General features: G+C 33.0%; 2 protein-coding genes across 3 annotated transcripts; one reads left to right on the top strand and one right to left on the bottom strand.

Moving 5' to 3' along the window:
• Nucleotides 1–2,960: 2,960 nt before the first annotated feature.
• LOC106717826 (geranylgeranyl pyrophosphate synthase) lies at nt 2,961–13,366 on the bottom strand. The gene is made up of 8 exons (XM_045678919.1): nt 13,205–13,366; nt 11,092–11,246; nt 7,397–7,541; nt 6,014–6,134; nt 5,575–5,714; nt 5,084–5,186; nt 3,917–4,044; nt 2,961–3,201 (listed from the first exon to the last, which is right to left on the bottom strand). Exons 1-8 carry the CDS (start codon nt 13,247–13,249, stop codon nt 3,103–3,105), a joined length of 936 nt encoding a protein of 311 aa, XP_045534875.1. The 5' UTR covers nt 13,250–13,366; the 3' UTR covers nt 2,961–3,102.
• Nucleotides 13,367–13,711: 345 nt separating this feature from the next.
• LOC106717846 lies at nt 13,712–17,093 on the top strand. 2 transcript variants are annotated; one of them, XM_014511775.2, is made up of 3 exons: nt 13,712–14,088; nt 14,542–14,734; nt 15,795–17,093. In XM_014511775.2, the coding sequence occupies exons 1-3, from the start codon at nt 13,842–13,844 to the stop codon at nt 16,489–16,491; spliced, it is 1,137 nt and encodes a 378-aa protein (XP_014367261.2). In that variant the 5' UTR covers nt 13,712–13,841; the 3' UTR covers nt 16,492–17,093. The 2 variants fall into 2 exon arrangements, with proteins under 2 accessions (XP_014367261.2, XP_014367260.2); XM_014511774.2 differs by having other exon boundaries at nt 14,533–14,734.
• Nucleotides 17,094–19,306: the final 2,213 nt, after the last annotated feature.

Raw genomic sequence — 19,306 nt, 5'->3', positions numbered from 1 at the left:
CTTTTGCAAGGAATCCATTTCTCGTGTTTACCAGAACAGAAGAGTTTCTGTAGAAACTGCGACGAGTTTGCGAACAACAAGCACACAATCAATAAAGATAGGATCGATTTCATCTTTGCTGTTTGCTGTACTAAACATTGTATTCCCTTTTTATACGTTGGATATTTTAACAGTAGATTTATCAAGTAAGAAGCTTATCACATTTAATTATTTAACAAGATAACTTAAGAAAGTTGTTGCCAACTATAGTAATAGATAAATACTTGGCTAGAACATCATTAATGTTCTTAGTTTGCTCTAGTCAGGTAGTACAAATTGTTTCAACAGAATTTAGTTTTCACTACATTTTCCAGAGACTTATTTGCAGCAGAGTAGTTGTTTGATTTTAATTTATTTATCGTTGGTTTTCGAGATCAGAATCCATGTGCAAAACGTATTTATATCTCTGTTTTATTCAAAACTAGCTTTTACCCGCGAATTCGTCAGCGTGGAATAAAAAAAATGCGCAAAAGATAAAAAAGTTCCTATGTCCGTCTCCTAGTTCTAAGCTACCTTCCCATCAATTTTCAGCTAAATCAGTTCGACCGATTTTGAGTTATAAATAGTGTAACTAACACGATAGATAATGAGAGGGATGACGATATGTTTTACGAGATTTTGATCTTAGAAACCTACGATTAGTAAGGTGGTCATAAATTTATAAACTCTAGTATTCCAACGTATAGCATGGTAAGTAACATATTCGACATCAGATAATACTTAATAGGAGGTTAAAAATAAAAATCGTTTATAAGCTTTATTTTTTATTTATTTTTGTAACTAATAATATTGACGCTAAGAAAGATTGGCAGTAACATTAGTTTAATAAAAATCCAGAATAACAATATAAAAATTAAATTCGTAATCAGATAGTACTAGGACATCTACACATTTTATTTATATAAATAGGAAAGATAGATACGCACTGTTTTCATATCAAATACAGTAGGTAATTATTCATTTTGTCTCCTCGAATATTAATACAGTAGAATCTGGATAGCGAGAAATTTCTATAAGCGAGATAGTCATTATTTGATCCAGATGGATGACCTCTATAAGCGTTAATATCACGGTACCTTAGACTCTCATTTATCCAGGTTCGAATGTAATCTATGTGCACACTAATTTGCAAATCAAGTGTATAGAAAAAAAGCTTATTTATTTTATTATCTACAGTTAAATATAAGTCGCAAGATGATAGAGCTAATCTTTCAACCTACACTACAATGTTCCCCTATTATCAGGCTTGGCATAGACTAAGTATTATAAATATTGAATCATATGTGCGAATATTGTTGCATCTGAATTGCACTAAAGATAAATAAGTTAGGGTGTGCTTTATAAATTTGTTTAACGTCAAGTAAGTTTTTTTCCAAGTATACTGCTACAATAAGGATTAACAGTTTACTTGAAAAAATCTAATGAAAGGTAAGTAAATTTCAGCTATTGGAATGGAATTTATAAAAGTGTAAAATAGTCGCCTATTGTACTTTATATTTACTTTCTAAAACTAGCTTTAATTTTTATTATTCATGCACTAAATCTAGTTCGCATGCATATTTAAAAATTAGCTTGTAGAGATTATGTAAACATGTATTTTGTTTGGTAATTTACCATGCACTGATATGGTTAACGGCAGTTTTATGTTTTTAGTCTATGACCATTTAGACATTACACCAAGATGGCAACATTACAACATTTGACTTTAGTCTTTGGATTTTTTTCCTGCATATGCATGAGGTTTTTAAAATTTTTTTTGTATTATGTACCACTTATTGGTCCTTATAACTAGATTTTACTAAATTCAGTTTAGTTTTATTGTCATTTTTTTTTGGAAGACATGCTGAAAAATAATAATAAAACAACAAAAAAGCAAAATTGTTACAAAAAAAATGTATATATTTTTCATTAACAAAACAATAGTTGGAAAAACAAAAAATGTAGATTAAAAATCTTTGAAAATAATACACATCGTTAGAAAATAACTGAAACAAAATGTTAATTTGTACGAAATGGTATTAAAAAAAGCGATTTTTTAGTTATATTTTTATATGGTAATATTTTACTTAAGAAATTTGCTAAAATATGACTCAAGAATACTTTAGTCTATGTATTATTTATAATAATTAATTAAATGCAAAGTAAAAAATATTGTGACCAGAATAAAACGTCAAATGCCACCAAAAAGATACATACAATAAATTGGTAACGATTTACTTTTTCATAATTAATAAAGCAAGCTAAAAGAAACGTATAAGTACTTTAAATTAGTTTTTGTTATTATGTCGATTAAAAAAATAATAAAAAATAAAAAGTTATCAAAAAAAAATTTTCTTTAATTCCTTAACATTTTTATTTTTTCGATGTAATTCTTTTAGATTAAACAAAACTACATATTTAATAATACATAAAAATTAGAGATCTTGATTATTTAAATCAAAAATTTTACGATATCGTCTAAGATTAAAAAATGGCCGAATCTAAAAAGCGTAAACAAAATTTAATTGTATAATATAAAATAATTAGTCACTTGGACAGATTATAAAGCAATAAATACTCGATACACCCGAACGCAATAACACGTTTCGTTTCCATGACGTCATGAACATCATGTGTTGTGCAAACAAGTTTTTGTGATGACATAATCTATGGTTTATTCCAATTTAAGACCTAAATTTTGTAAAGCAAACGAATCTTTTACAAAATCGATAATTTTACAATCTCTATGTTTCAAATTGGAATAGACTATAAAAAAAAAGAAAAAAAAGCAAATTCCACTCAAACCTTACGTTATTGTGAACTCATAAATATATGTAAGCATTTTCATAAAAGCATTTATAAGTACATAACAATAATTTACTAATTTAAGTAACAACACATCTAACTAAAGCAAATTAAGCCTTATTTTTAAAACTAATAACTCAGAGTTAATAAATTGTGAACGTAGAATACCACTATTAAATATGTTTTACAAACGTTCCATTACCAACGTAACACACAACTGTCAGATTCAAAATCTGACAACTCAACAGTGTTGCCAACGTAAAAGATAACTGTCAAAGTCTATTCCTCAGTGTAGCCAACAGACTTCTTGTCCCGCCGCCAACTGAGCAGCTCGTCGAGCAGGGCCTCTAGTAATGGGTTCCCTCCCAACCTTGCGACCTGAACACATCGCAATCTTACTAATAATATAAATATAAAAGTTTGGATGAAATTTGGCATATACCGTTGACTCTCGTTAATTCTCTTAAAATGTTACGAATTATCGAGTGAAATATCGAAATGTTCGAAATTTGTGAGAGAAAATAAATAAAACTTCGAATTATTACGCGTTAATCAATTATTATTTATTAACTGCTACCAACATAACAAAAACAAATGCTCGTTTTTGTTATGATTAAAACGCGTCGTTTTTTTTATATAGAAATGATTTTTTTGTTCGAATTACCAAGTGCATAAAATGGTATTGATTTAGTTCTAAATATAAAGAGATTTTGTTGGGAACTCGTGATAACTTTGATTTATAAGGAGGTTCGAATTATTGCAGATTTGAATTAACTTGAGTCGACTGTATATACAACAAAATCTAAAAGAACACAGGTTACAACATCAGTTTTTTTTCAATTCTGAACAAACAGAGTCGCGGCTAACTTATAGCGACTATATAAATATTTGGCAATAGTTGAGATGAGAGCAATATTTCCAATCAAATAGAAAGATCATGCTCGAAGGACCAATAAATTAAATTCTTAATTATAATGTTGGGCACATTTGTAAAAAAATGGTCTATTGAAGTTAACACGTCCAATGTCACGACAAATCACGTACTAAAATGAAATACCAAGATGAAACGGTAGCATTTAAAGTGTTAGTATACCTCAGCCCTGGCGTCAGCATCCAGCGCCTGGAGCGCATCTCTGGTGTACTGGAAGCTGCCGAGCCGCTCCAGCAGAGACACACAGTACCGCTTCACCTCCACATCCCGCGTGCGCTGGCGCAGGATGTCTGCACTACTGGCTAAGGGCTTACATTGTGACTTAGCAAGTGACTGAATCAAATATTTTCATTTTTTTTGACATCGCCTATTAACCTGTTACACAATTATATATTGCGACTTTTACCCGCGACTCCGTCCGCGCGGAATAAAAAATAGAAAACGGGGTAAAAATTATCCTATGTCCGTTTCCTGGTTCTAAGCTACCTGCCCAACAATTTTCAACTAAATCAGTTCGACCAATCTTGAGTTATAAATAGTGTAACTAACACGACTTTCTTTTATATATATAGATGAGGTCTTGCCCAAAGAGGCGCTGCTATCGTATTGAGTTTTGACAAAGAATATATCAAACCTATTTAGGCACAAAAATGACACAAGTCACAACAAGACAAATACAGTCTTTTTGGGATTTTATGACAATTTTTTGACAGGAAGTAGTAAGCCATTGTATAGACCGATATTGATGTCTAACTCGGTGGACATAAGTAAAACTAATTTATAGCCCACTAGCGCCCTCCTGCAAATATCACATGTCTCAAAATTCATACTCCTACTTTCATGTCATGTTTTTAATGCAATTTACTGGGCCCATGTAAGTTTAACTATATTTTCTGACTTAAATAACCGCAATAGCAACGCTTCTCTCGTTGGGTGAGATATTCTGTTTGACTATAAGTTTAAGTAATGGCCACCGTCGTCGCGGTCGAGAGCGTCGGTGGCTCAGGGGTTAAACACTTGACTTGCAATCTGCAGGTCCTGGGTTCGAATCCCGCCATGTACCAATGTGTTTTTCGATTTTCGATTTACATATGTACATTTATCCGACGTTCTTACGGTGAAGGAAAACATCTTGAAACCTGCAAATATCTGAAAATAAATTCAATTATATGTGTGAAGTCAACCCGCACTGGACCAGCGTGGCTGACTATGACCTAGTCACCCCTAACTTGAGGGGACGTATAGTGAGCTGATGATGATGAATGGCCACCCGGTCGATTAAGTTAGTTAGACTATAACGCGTAACAAGTAACGTTTATCAAAGGATACGTAGCACTTGGTTGTCTGCATGTTGTGTGCGGATTGCGTGCACGATGGGGAAACTGAACTTGCCCTCAGTGAGATCCTCGCAGTAACTCTTGTTCTCTGAGTACTACACATAGTGTTATTAGTAAAAAATATGCTAAAATAACAAACATATATCTTCTTGGGTTCAATAAATATATCTGAAGAAATATACTTATCTAGTTGCTGGAAAATAATAGTTAAAAATCATACAATTTACAGAAGGATTTTTATAAACTTTAAAAAAATCTAGATTTAGATAATTAAAACAAAGATGGGATTAAAAACACGTTTAGACAAGTTACATTTGCAACATTTTAATAATGGAAACCTATACATATTATTAAAATTGAAGTGTCTGTAATATTGTGGAAAATAAACACATTTCGTTATTCGTAAAAAAACACAAACGAAGTTCGCGGGCGACAGCTAGTGTTAAATAAACTGAATTAAAAAAAATACATTACAACAGTTACCTCTTGTAAGCAGAGGTTGCAGTAGTCATCTCTGATCTGGAAGTAAAGACCGAGGATGGAGGAGAGCCGGCTGAAGTCAGACTTGTTCTCACTGAACAGTTGCATCAGCCGGATGGCCAACATGAATAGACCTCCCGTTTCTGACAACAAACCACGTAATTGAAGCCTTTGATAAACTGGTTTGTATTGTTGTAATGTGATGACGTCATAACTCCGTGTGAACAGTGTAGAAAAACAATTTAGAATAAAAATAACTAAATTTTTTACTGCAAATTAGAATGGATTGCATTTTAAAATATATCGCAATCTTAGACTGCTTTTCCACTAAGCGACTATCCTTAAAAGATGTACCCCACCTTTCAACCCGTTGATACCTAAAATTTTGTTTTTAACAACGTTTCACGTGAAATTACGAGGCATCATAAACTTTTGTACTAACTCTTGATTGTCATCTGCTTGTATTCATCCTCAGAGGGGCAGTGGAAGTTGTCCCGCCAGTAGATCTCCATACCCTGGCCGCGGTGCAGCTGCAGCAGCTGCTCCGTGTACACCGCCGTCGCCTGTAACAACAATGTTACACAGCTTTTCCACTAGCGCGACAGAAGTACCTCGTAAGTGTAATTTTCAATAGCACGACCGTGACTTCCTATAGAAATGTCAGTCGGCAGCCAGTCTTGCAGACTAGTCGCACTACTGGAGTTGGCTTAAAACCTTTTTTAATTTAACTGTCGAATTTCTAATATTCAATTGGTAATTTTTAAAATTAGTGCATTCAAAGAAACTATTACAGCTTGCATACTCTACCTCTCGTACAGATTATAAAGTAAATAATTCAAGTTATAAATTAATTCAGAACGGATTAACTCAGTGACGGCACCGACTAGTTTCGGACCCGTCATAGGTCCATTTTCAGGACGATTGTTTTGATATCACGTCTCGCACCAGTGCACCGCCGTATTAGTGATCGGTCCGAAACTAATCGGTGCCGTCACTGGAAGATCATACGTGAGTTAAGCCGTTATTATAATGTGTCACGACAGTTTTAACAATTTAATACTTTTATATTTATGTTTACATTTTGTTTAACCACAATAGGTACATAACATAGTCATGAATGTACAACACAATAAAACGGACACATTGATACAAGCAACTTGTTCCAATTATTTGATGCACAATAAACGATGACTCAATTCGCTTTGTTCAAATTCAAACACGTACTAATACTATGGAATGCAATCTATTGTCTAAACGTCAGTCTTTAGCATTTAGATAGTTAACTTAATATTACTAAAACTGTATTAAATTTTATAAATATTTTTCCTTTTGCCATCTTCAAATTCCTCAACCAGCGCAGGAGCAGTTTAGTCTGTCCCTCCTTCGCTGAGGTGGCTCGTTTTTGCCACACTATTGTACCAAGTTTTTGCGTGTGTTTTTTTGTGTTATATTCTTTATGTGGCAATGCTAACTAAACTATAGGACCCTTTTGGCATTACACATGGCAGTTGCGATCACAGTGCAAATGGTACAAACATTACTCATATAAATAGTCGCGCTAGTGGAAAAGGGATCTAAGAGCTCTACTGTTTAACTAACGTATAACATGAACTAATTTAACAAACAAGAATCCACGAAATCCCTTCCCAAGAAATAACCCCGTTCCCCTCCCCATCCTTTCCTTATTAAACCACCTCTTTCCTTATCTTTCCTAAAAATTGTACTCAACTTTATATTATTTCCAAACCAAACCGCACTGGACCAGCGTCGTTAAGTACCCTAACTTGCGTAAGCTAATAGCCCGTCGTATAATTAGTTCACTTACTTGTGGATGTCCTAATTCTAATGTCTTCTCGAGTGCTATGATCATTGCGTAGTTTGCAGCATTAATAGTACTCGCTATACCGTAGATAGAGTGCGCCACTGGAATACCTCGGCGAAGGATTGAGTTGTCTTGGATGTCATCCACACTGGGAACAATAAAAATATTACCACGTAACTATTTAGCTATTTTTCAAAAATATTAGTAGATTATTTTTTATATCTTATCTTAATAATATTATAAACTATCTTTTACCCGCGACTCCGTCCGCGCGGAATAAAAAATAGAAAACGTGGTAAAAATTCTCCTATGTCCGTTTCCTGGTTCTAAGCTACCTGCCCGCAAATTTTCAGTCAAATCGATTCAGCCGTTCTTGAGTTATAAATGGTGTAACTAACACAACTTTCTTTTATATATATAGATACTAGCTTTTACCCGCGACTCCGTCCGCGCGGAATAAAAAATAGAAAACGGGGTAAAAACTATCCTATGTCCTTTTCCTGGTTCTAAGCTACCTGCCCACCAATTTTCAGTCAAATCAATTCAGCCGTTCTTAAGTTATAAATAGTGCAACTAACACGACTTTCTTTTATATATATAGATAGATCCATCCATCCATCCATTCATCCTCGTTACACCCACTGCTGGGCATAGGCCTCCCCCAGAGATCGCCACAATGGTGGCCATCATCCCCCCCTTGTAGATAGATAAATAGCGAATATTTGGATGGATGGATATTTGTTTGATGGTATCTCAAGAACGGTTGCATGGATATAGCTGAAATTTGGCATATATATAGAACATAGTCTGGAAGAACACAAAGGCTCCTAATATATTTTTTTTTAATTCCGCGCGGACGAAGTCTCGGGCGACATGAAAGTTAAAATATAGAAGAGCCGGCAACAGTTAATATCTTACAATGGCAATTTTAATTAACATAGCCATTAACACTGTATTGTGTTAATTAATTGTGACTCAAAGTGTAATTCTGAAAAAAGGCCATCTTAATTAAAGTAGTGATGTGTAAAAAATATATCGACATTTTATCTAAGAGCAATATATCGTTAATGTTGTTTACGTGTTACTGAACCAATGAAGTGCTTTAATTATGCAACTATATACAATGAACATATAATTATTTATATATTCAAGATAACATTGACTTGATGAAACGCCTTGACAAAGCCATCTTGTTAAAAGCCTTCACTGTACGCATAGGCATAAAAATCTTTTAAAAAAAAAAAACATGTTTTTTCCTCCTTTTTTGTAGTCGGTTAAAAGAAGTCCAAACGTACTTCCTTGGAATACATAATGAATTTCGAACATAATATTAGAATAGTAAAAATATCGATATCGACTTTTTTCATGTGAAAGCATTGTCACAACTCTCCTTGTTCCTCGATTACACTTTACCAATTGATCTTTAGTCACCTCGAATGCACTTTTTTGCGTCTGCTTATGTTTTTTTATATCCATCAAGTGTATAAAATATTAATTACTCATAAAAAATAATGACGTACTGTAAAACTAATAATAGCATAGTTAGGTTTATAACAAAGATAATGAAGCAATATTATTAAAAAATATATAAAAATGCATAGGTATCAAAATGTCACGGCCTTACGCCTTATATCTGCTTACAATAATTATAGTGATAACTTTTAACCGTAGGTTTCTGAGATCAAAATTTCCGTTTAAAACATATTGTGGTGTTTGTTTTGTAAAAGATGATGACAGATATAACGAAGAGATTTTGGTTTCGGACTGCTAAAGATACTTTGATAAGGCATTCATAAAAAATAACCAATGGAAACTGGAACATAGATTGTTATCTCTGTTGACACTGAATGGAATGAAAGCTATGAAAGTTTCTTTTTAATTCTGTTGTACACAACAACAAAAGAGCATTATGTTAATAAGTAGATAACATAACAAATGATGTTGTTTGCGGCACATTTCTTCAGATTTGTGTCAATCCAATATTGCCAGCCGCATTAAATTATACACCTTCATACCTTACGTAAGATTCTTTTCTTTTCGGTTGCTACGTCTAACATTGACGTTATATAGTTTAGGCCCTTCGTACACAACACAACGAAAATATTCGAAACCTATTTCATAGATAGTACATAGCGCACATCGCCAAAGCTTGTCACTTGCAACCTGTTTCGTTGTACATTTTTAAGATGGCGGAGCAAATTTTACCGGTGATAAGTAGTAGCTATGCCTGTACTGACCGAATAGGCGTCAACGAACTCGTATCAACGATTCAACTTCGTGTGTATGGAGCACGCGCAACGCGAATCCCGCGACGCCATATAATATTAGTTTCGACAAATTTACGTTGCACTTTGTACGAAGGGTCAAAGACTGCCTACGAATCTAAGAACTAAGACTACGAGTTTAAGAAAATCCAAATAGTTCTAAATTAATTTTATTCAATTTATTTTCTAGTCATTTGTTATTGAATTTATATGATAGCTTTAACATATAATAGAGAGATCATAAACACTTGAAAAAACTATAAAGGTCTCGTGCCATTCCAAATTGATAAAAAAACGGCCATATTTTTACACAATTTAATCTATATATATCTATATATATAAAATAAAGTTGTGTTAGTTACACCATTTATAACTCAAGAACGGCTGAATCGATTTGACTGAAAATTGGTGGGCAGGTAGCTTAGAACCAGGAAACGGACATAGGATAATTTTTACCCCGTTTTCTATTTTTTTTTCATTTCGCGCGGACGGAGTCGCGGGAAAAAGCTAGTTTAATATGTATCTGACTGAAAGAATTGTTTTGCTCGATTATGTGAATATGTCTGATCTAATGCGAATTCCTAGATACTTGAGTCTAAACATCTTGATCGACTTTGAAGAGTGTGGTGTCAATTGATACGGGTTTTGTTCGTATTATGTCTACAGGCCGTGGAGTTTAACTATAAACGAAAAAAAATCACTATTACCCTAGCACCTACTTACGCAGTAGGTCTTTTTCGAATTAACTATTGTTTGTTTCGTTTTGTAATAGTTTTTATATATTTAACTATAAAATTGTGTGGCAATAGAATTTCAATGCCAGACTTCTGACACATTAAATGAAAAATAACGGCATTTTTATGGGTTTTACAAAAATGTGCAATGGCAATTGAAGTAAGCTTGCCACAACCTTGCCATTTATTACGCAACCATAGGTTATATCAAACCGAATTAAGTATTATGTTTTAATATTTGACTTATTCATTCTTCTTTTACAATGGCGGTCCTTTTTGATTTCGCCAAAATCCATTTCATAGAGCTTGGTGAAATATTTAACTTAGATACCTTCGAAAGAATGAATCGTCTAACACTCAACTAGTCCAAACCATTCTTGTAAACGAAGAATTCTACTACCGTGATACAATGTTCTGTAAAAGTGCGTCGCCAGTTGTAACCCACCCTAACATAAACCGGTATTGTTATCGAGCAAAATATAAGATTGAAGAAGATAGAAGAGAGATAGAAGAAGTAAGATTACAAGTCTCGAGCTCTGAGTCGAGTCATGGTTATCTGAAAGCACTTAACTACTAGGTGGGTGATTTGCAGTTAGATGGAAGCATCAATTTACTACGTTCCAATACCTAAACTGTGTTTTGTATTGTCTCATTTAATTGCAACCTATCATAAAAATCGAATGGCACAATAAAAACTCACAGGAGACTGGAATTATGCAGCATCTGGACGATCTCGCCAATAGCTCGCAGTTTGTCGTCACTCACTCGTAACCAATAGTTGAAAGCTAAGGATAACTTCTTGCGGATCTGTTTGCCTGGTACTTGCAGGATGTATGTGTACGGCATCAGGATTTTCTGCACAAAGAAATAATTAAATAAGTGTCGTTATTATTAAGTACACTTCGGTTATAGTACTAACGAAGTATAAGCTAACATTCGCCATTCATTTCAAGTAAAATCTATAGAAAAATCACTGTATACTTCGGATGACTAAATAAAACATTCAGTTCTAGACAATATAACCTTCCATTATAGCTATAGCTAGTAGAATAGACAAAGTATGTTAGAATTTATATGAAAAATACGTGATATATCGAAAGATTTTGTAATTTGCTTACATTTTTGACTTATCGATTAGCGACTTCGCTTATCGAATGTTACTAGCATCCCAGGTCAGAACTTTAAACCTTTCTAATTGCAATGCGTAATTTTTCAACACCTGAACAAGTTCATAATTCAAAACATATAATTCTGCTCCTACTAGAAAAAAAATATTACAAAAATACGTTTTTGTAAATATGTTGTTTACATAAATTAATGATTAGCAAATGTTGAATTTGTTTTCAAAATATGATTAAAAATGATTGCATAGTATACATAAAAAGAAATATTAATGTGTTCGTTTGTACGCGGCCTATATTCCCGGTACATTGTTCTCAATCTAGGGCTCTAGGGCATCCGGGATTGTCTTTTGAATTACGACGAAGCTTTAATACTAGCGCATTCTTACCATGTGTTTGCAATGACGAAATATTTCCATGAAACATTTTGAGAAAACATTAATTTTTATGATGAAATTAGCTTTTACCCGCGACTCCGTCCGCGCGGAATAAAAAATAGAAAACGGGATAAAAATTTGCTATGTCCGTTTCATGGTTCTAAGCTACCTGCCCACCAATTTTCAGTCAAATCGATTCAGCCGTTCTTGAGTTATAAATAGTGTAACTAACACGACTTTCTTTTATATATATAGATGAAAAATATATTTTTATCAATTAATCAATTCGTAAATAAGAATTTTTACGTAGCTAACAATAATTAGTATGTCACCGAAGAATTGCGATTTTGTGAGTTTACAATCTCACTAGTAATTTAACTAACAGTCTCATTTATCACGTATTTTCGAAATATTTTTATTAAAGCATATTGTTATTTTTTTATTTAGTAACAAACAAAAAAGAGAGATGAAAATATGTCTATTTTGAATAATAAATAAACCACTGATTGACCATAATCTTACGAACCATCCATGTTATATTGTTATGTAATTGTAAGATGGTACATGAAAATTCAACCAACGCGGACCAGCATGGTTGACTATGGTCTAGTCACAACTAACTTAGCGTAGGCTCTGAGCTCCTCGGTGGAGGTATATACTGAGCTGATAATGATGACATGAAAATTTACTTTTGCCATTACTCATAGTGTGCATTTCTGTTTTCATTATTTATGTTGTTACTTTTCTTGGTTATATCTCTTGGGAATCCTAGGTTACAAAGTAAGCTGTAGCTTTTGTGAGGTTCGGTCTAATCCACCACCTCTGAATATGTTGTTATAAATTTCGTCATGTAAGGGTATCACTTTGAAATGGAATAAAATTTCATGTTTTTTTTAAAGTATTTGTTTTTCTGCCAAAAAATAAATGTGTATAAAGTTTTTAAAGTGGTTATTGCATATTAAAATACAATCTTTTGTTAATAAACTTGTAACAATTATTTTGTTGTGAGTAATAAAAATATCTCATTTATCAGCAATATATGAGAAAATAAAGAATCATTTTAAAATTAAATTTAATCATACTTTTTAATAACGACATTCAATAATTATACTAAGCTTCTAAGTAAACATGGATTAATGTTATCAATAAATAAACATAGCCCAAAATGACAAGGTTTTAAAGGAAGCACATGATATAAAAGACACAAAACCTTTATTTCTATAAAAATTATTAAAAAATAATAAATATTAATTAATTTAATCGAATTTCACCATAGATTACACATAAATATTAAAAGGATTTAAAAAATTCTTACCTCGTCTTGAGACTTATCACCTGTTTTAGTAAAAGCTTCCGACATGGTACAATAAATTTTCTTAACAGGTCCGGCGTGTTTGAAAATCAAGAGTAATCTCTGAAAAATTGATTTTCCGCTTTTATTCAGTGCGGCGGCGCTTATATTAATCCGCAATGCGTGACAAACTGACATTGACAGTAACCGGTGACAGCAGGTAGCATTAACATTTTTGACAGTTGACATTTTTCTATAATAGTAGCGAAAAGCCACAACTTCATTAAAAGACTGGAAAGTTTAAAGCTGTATATTAAGCTGCATTTATTATGTTTTGGGAAAATATACATAAATTTTCATTTTCTTTGTTATCATATTTGCGGTTTTCCCCTAGACTAATAATTAACAACTTATTATAAAATAAACCAACAATAAAATTCTGAAGAGACAGGTTCATACTCTTTGATTTGACAGGTTGTCTAATTTGAAATGATAAATAAATATTAAATGAAGTTGTCGAAGTTGTGTTTTTATGGAAGTGTCGAATATTTTGGACATTACGAAATGAAAATATTTTGGTGTCTAAGGACAATATTATTTTGTTAAATACACGAGAAAAAATGAATAATCTGAAAATACTTATTTTTACATACCCTTGATTATGTCGGCACGTAATTTTTTGTCTGCTCGAGAGAAAAATATTGCCAAGTTTATAGATTGCTTACCAAATATAAGCCATAAAAAGTGTGGATATCGTTCAGTGCAAGAGTTGCCCCCGCTCTCAGCGAATTCGGGTGCCTTTGTTAATAGAAACATAGATTTATCATTTAAAATAAAGCCGTATTCTGATGAAAGTTTAGATAGAGTTAGTACACCCTTTTCGGATTTTTTATCTGACAGTGAAACCGGTAAGAAATTCCTACTTGTTTATTCATTATATTCCTTATCACACAGATCCGGGTTAGCACAACAGGTTTTCGTCTTCCAAATCAATCTATCACTCGTATTTTCAGTCTTCAATTCCTTGATCGTGTGTCACATAAGCGATCCATCCCATATATCCCCCCAATTGTCATATTTTTCGCCTTTTCTTTTTATATGCCTATTTTTAATTATGTAAGTAGGATTTTACTTTTATCTCCAACTTCTCTATAACTTGTGTTAATTTTAGACTTCTAATAAATTATTACACCTCATACTTATTTGTGCATGGGATGCGTTTGGTATAGGACTGCGCATTGTGGCAATCAATGGGGAGGACTATTTTCAGCAATGGATGGACTTGGATTGATAAAAATGATGATGATAATGCTTTTTCATAGTTGAACATGTACCTTAGTTGTGTTTCCCAGGTACTCCAGATTTTAGAAGTGAAGAAAGCGACAGTAGTGCCGGTTCAGCTTTGAGAAGAAACACTGAAGTTGCAACAAAAACATTGGAAGAAGAGTGGGAGAAGATTGAGAGGACTTTGTACAATGAAGATGGAGAAAAAACTACAAGACCACACATGCTGGAGGAGTGTAGACAATGGAGACAGCTACATCCACAACTCAGGTAACTTGCGACAGATTTTTACATCTCATCTAACTTATTACAGTGCAACCTCGATATAACAAATCGGAGGGGAACAAGAAAATATTCGTAATATCAAGTAATTCGTTGAACTGAGGTCTGTTATGTTGAGGTTAGATTGGTCTAAAATTCGTTATAAAGAGGTAAAAGACACACATTCCTCTACGTCTTTGAACTCGCATGATTTTAATCTTTTACTGTTTACATTCAAACCACTTTCTTCTGAAAACTTATCTTTAAATTTTAAAATTGTAGCCAATGTACTTGCGGGAATCCCGAACTTATTAGCTACGTCTAATTTTTTCGTCATGGGATTTTGGTCAACATAATTAATGATGTTTCGCTTTTCTGCGACCATTTTAGCTTAAATCTTTAACAATAGTGACGAGCAGAGGTGTTTACATTACTTTCCATCAAAACAACAATGATTACTGTACAAACAAAAGCGTGTCGAAATATGTCGAGACATGAATCACATTATAAGATTAAGAGTTATATTATTGGTGGAAACTTTATATAAAGGTTTTGGGTTGGCAAAATTACCTCTAATTAAGAGGTATGAATACTTTTTCTTGATAATTGAAAATTCGTTAAAAAGAGGTTGTACGCAAAGAATGTTCGCAATGTAAAGGTATATTTTATATTGACTCTTATGGACAATTCTATGGGATTACGAAAAATTTGTTAAATCGAGGAAGTCGTTATATTGAGGTACGTTATATTAAGGTTGCACTGTATAACTTACGTATATTTGAGTTAATAGAATTGTGTAAATTTCTGATTGAAGCCAATGTACAAGACAGAAATTGAGTTTCAGCAGAGATTTTGTATAGTAAAATTTAGTAAAGTATTTTTTAAAATCCAGTTTTCCATTATTATTCACCTCACCAGTTCTCCTTTATTATTCACAATGTGGTTTAGTTTAATGTTATGAATGTTCAAGTATTTTCACTCATTTCCCTTTCTCATATATTTAAATTTGATTGTTCTATGATAATGATTTTTTTGCATGTATTACTAAAATAATTTCTTATTATTTCAGAGTCATTGGTAAAGCTGTACCATTGCCAAAGAATAGGTTACATTATAGACAGAATGAACATGATGAGGTGATTGCCGTACATTACAGTGACTATGAGCAATTTAGCGAAAGTGAGGAGCGTCTGTCACAGAGTAGCACTGACGTCACACCGCAGAACTCCCCCCGGGTTTCTGCAGTAGACTATGAACCGAGAATAACACGAGAGAAAATATCCTATTACCCGAAACCAGGTGAAGAGTCAGACTTTGAAGACACATTTTCATCTCTATTACAAATTACACCTATTCAAATACGAAGTCCGTATAAAAAGAGGCAGACACATTCAATTTTAAGATCGGAAGTTGCCTCTTCACGTTGGATGAGAGGAAACCGACCTGATTCTTCGGTGAATGGTGGAAGGGGTAGTGCAAAATCTTTTGTTTCATTAGACACTGGGAAATACAGCATTGATGGGAAATCCAACAATGGTAGGGTTGTCACAGCAAGACACAGGGAGGTAGCAAGATTAGAACCGATTTACACACCTGAACCACCTATTGATGTGATGAGAAATAATCCACATGCATATGGCAATAGGAAAGTGTCACTTCCCCCATTGTCTATGGAAGAGGAAAAACGTAAAATTGCCAGCGTAGGGTCAGAAAAACGTATTGGCAAATATAAGAAGACTCAAACTAAATTTAATAGACCATGTTAAAAATAAAGTGCTTTTTTCTAGTCATTGGGTGTTAACACTACAGTGTGTGTCGATTGAATAAATAATTTATTTTGACATTTGCAAAAAATAACCAGAATAATTATTTTGGTATATATTTTACGTAATTTATCAACACTTCTTTTTATAGACTTTAAAATTAGATGTTATATTTTGCTAGCGGCACTCATTTTTTCTCAAAATATCTGTACTGTTATAATTTATTTTGGATTTTATGTTGTATTGCATTGCTGGTATATGTATCATACACATGTTCCAGCAATGCAAGCTCACATGTATAGTCGAACCTGTAAAAGCGAGAGTCTAAGGGACCACGATGTTTGTCTCGCTTGTCTGATAAGCGAGAAACCTCTACAAACGAGAGTCATTATCCAGTCCCGACGGACGACCTCCATAAGCGAGATGCTTGGGATAGAAACCATTATGAGCGAGAAAAATGTCGCGGTCCGTTGGAATGATGCTTATCCAGGTTCTACTGTATGTACTCCGTAAAATATTGTAACTTTTTTCTTGAAAACATATCTTCTTAATATGTCTTATATTTAGTATCATTATATTCAATTGTATCGTATCACAATATCTGTAACCAACTTGCATTTAATATTACATTTATTATTTTTTATCTGTGATACTGTAACTAGATATTTAATCTGTAATTTGCAAAGAATGAATATTTTATGACGTCATACACATTATCTTTGAAGATCATTAATATTGTTATATTAAGGCATAAAACAATTGTTTCGTTGTTGATACAATTAAAAACATTTATTTTTTTCTACAGGTTATATATTTATTTAAAAAACTCTATGGTAATAATTTGACTGATATAAATTGTCTATGATCTGTCCAAATTTAATTACCTAAAAGAAAAAAAAAGTGCACACGAGTCTTAATAGGAAAGAGGGCAATCTGAAAATAAAACATAATAGTCAAATACAAATACAGAATTTATTTTGATATTTACATTATTTGCATTTTATTAACAATCAACATCAACAATATTAAATAATTTGTCATGTGGTGTGATAAATTACGAACAGTCGGGCAATATTACATTTCCACAGATCGATTTCGTGCACTCCCGTGTCCGTGCACACGGCAACATTTCGTACTATCATTCAAAACCGTGCAAGCCATAATAACCTTTATAACTTTTGGTATTAAGAATGGAATTGGCATGTACAATTTAATAACGACGGTCAGAATTGTTGGAGTGTACACCTCAAGGCTAATGTAATATTACGTGGGATATATGGCGTTGCTTATATTGGCGCCTTATTGATCCTTTACTCCTTAGAGTCTATACCAAATCAGGCTAACTGCTGCTATTCGTGAGATCGCTAAGGAGACACTTAGTGTAGATTTACTATGCGAAATCTTCACTAAAGTTTAAATCACCAACAACGACTCAATTCGGCAGTATGAGGGCATCGTTCCATTCAGTATACAATCTAAGCAGCTTTTCAGTACTTTAAAATTGATAAAAAATTATCGATTTTTAAGTACTTACTATGGTAATGTTATTGCTTGGAATTAACGGCTCGTATATATTTCGTTCCCTGTCTATCACTAAAGGTGTGATCGAAATATTAGATGCATGGAAAGTTTAGTCTTCACTTAGTCATAAAATACAACCCTTTGATAGCATTAAGCGAATAAAGATGGCTTTCAAAGCAGTAAATTTTAATGTTGATGCATAAGATGTGAAGATCACGAGATAATTGAGCAAATGCGAAGAAAGCTGTGAGCTGGAATTTACTTGGGGTTGCCAAATAAAAGAAAATTATTTTAATGCAAGTGTAAATGCAATCTATGAACGTGATTATAGTATTTAAGGTAACGATTACGTGTTCGCGAATAAAAGATAATCGCTGTAGATTTATGGCAAACTTTTTTTTACCAAATTGGCAACCCGCGACGCAAAATGTCAAAAAGCCAAGATGGCTGAAATTGTATTTGATTTGACACCATCTAGCGCATTTACTATTAATCCTAAAATCGTAAATCGATTTATTGGATTTTTTTGATGTAGATGAAGTATGGTAAATTTATAAATACTCGATAGTGCCAATCCAAAACAAGATATCCAGGTAGACAACTGATCAGTAGCGCGGTTATTCCCAGTCCTATTTTATTAATTTCATTTTTACATAATATAAATTTAAATTGTTATAATTTACCTCACAGCCATCATTATATATTGATACTACTTTAATTAAGAGAGGACTATGTGTAACAACACGAGATTGCATTCAGCTTACAAAAAGGATCTAGCGAATATTCGTAATATAGAGCAAGACTTTTACATACGTATATAATACATAAAAAATTCACCATTCTGTTCTAAAAACGTCAACAACCTCAAGCTATTAGCAATAGTCAACAATGTTGTTAAATCTAGGATATAATGCACACAGAACATGAAATTAGTACTACCTAAGTTTGCGAATAGGCATTTATTATATGTTTTTCGCGCACGTCGTCACAGACTTGTGAGAAAGGCGTCGTTGAATCGAAACAGAATAACTCAGGAACTAACACACCACGAGAATTGAAAAAAACGAATTGAGGACGTAAGAATGAAAAAAAAGGTTGTGCCGGTGCACTAAATAAGAATATATGAATCTAAAATCGTGTTTAAGTGTTGAGAAATGAAATGCGAAGGAAATCGATGGTATAAGTAAATAACTTTTACGCCCGAAGGCCCCTTTATCGGTTTAATTATTATATTTAATAGACTATAAGATCTTAATTTAAGGCGATCGAAGATGTTACGAATTTTTCGACGGTAGAC

This window comes from Papilio machaon, chromosome 8, assembly GCF_912999745.1.
Source record: "Papilio machaon chromosome 8, ilPapMach1.1, whole genome shotgun sequence".
In the NCBI taxonomy this organism is placed as follows: domain Eukaryota; kingdom Metazoa; phylum Arthropoda; class Insecta; order Lepidoptera; family Papilionidae; genus Papilio; species Papilio machaon.
The sequence above is the reverse complement of the archived record's forward strand: the minus strand, read 5'-3'. Positions and strand labels throughout refer to the sequence as shown.

Bases quoted from the DNA above. Each gene is read 5' to 3' on its own strand.
- LOC106717826 (XM_045678919.1), bottom strand. From the start codon at position 13,249: ATGTCGGAAGCTTTTACTAAAACAGGTGATAAGTCTCAAGACGAG. The intron at 11,247-13,204 runs GTAAGAATTTTT...TTCTTTGTGCAG, and splicing joins GTGATAAGTCTCAAGACGAG to AAAATCCTGATGCCGTACAC. The intron at 4,045-5,083 runs GTATCCTTTGAT...CCAGTAGTGCAG, and splicing joins TGCAGACAACCAAGTGCTAC to ACATCCTGCGCCAGCGCACG.
- LOC106717846 (XM_014511774.2), top strand. From the start codon at position 13,842: ATGTCGGCACGTAATTTTTTGTCTGCTCGAGAGAAAAATATTGCCAAG. The intron at 14,089-14,532 runs GTAAGAAATTCC...TGTGTTTCCCAG, and splicing joins TTTATCTGACAGTGAAACCG to GTACTCCAGATTTTAGAAGT. The intron at 14,735-15,794 runs GTAACTTGCGAC...TTATTATTTCAG, and splicing joins CAGCTACATCCACAACTCAG to AGTCATTGGTAAAGCTGTAC.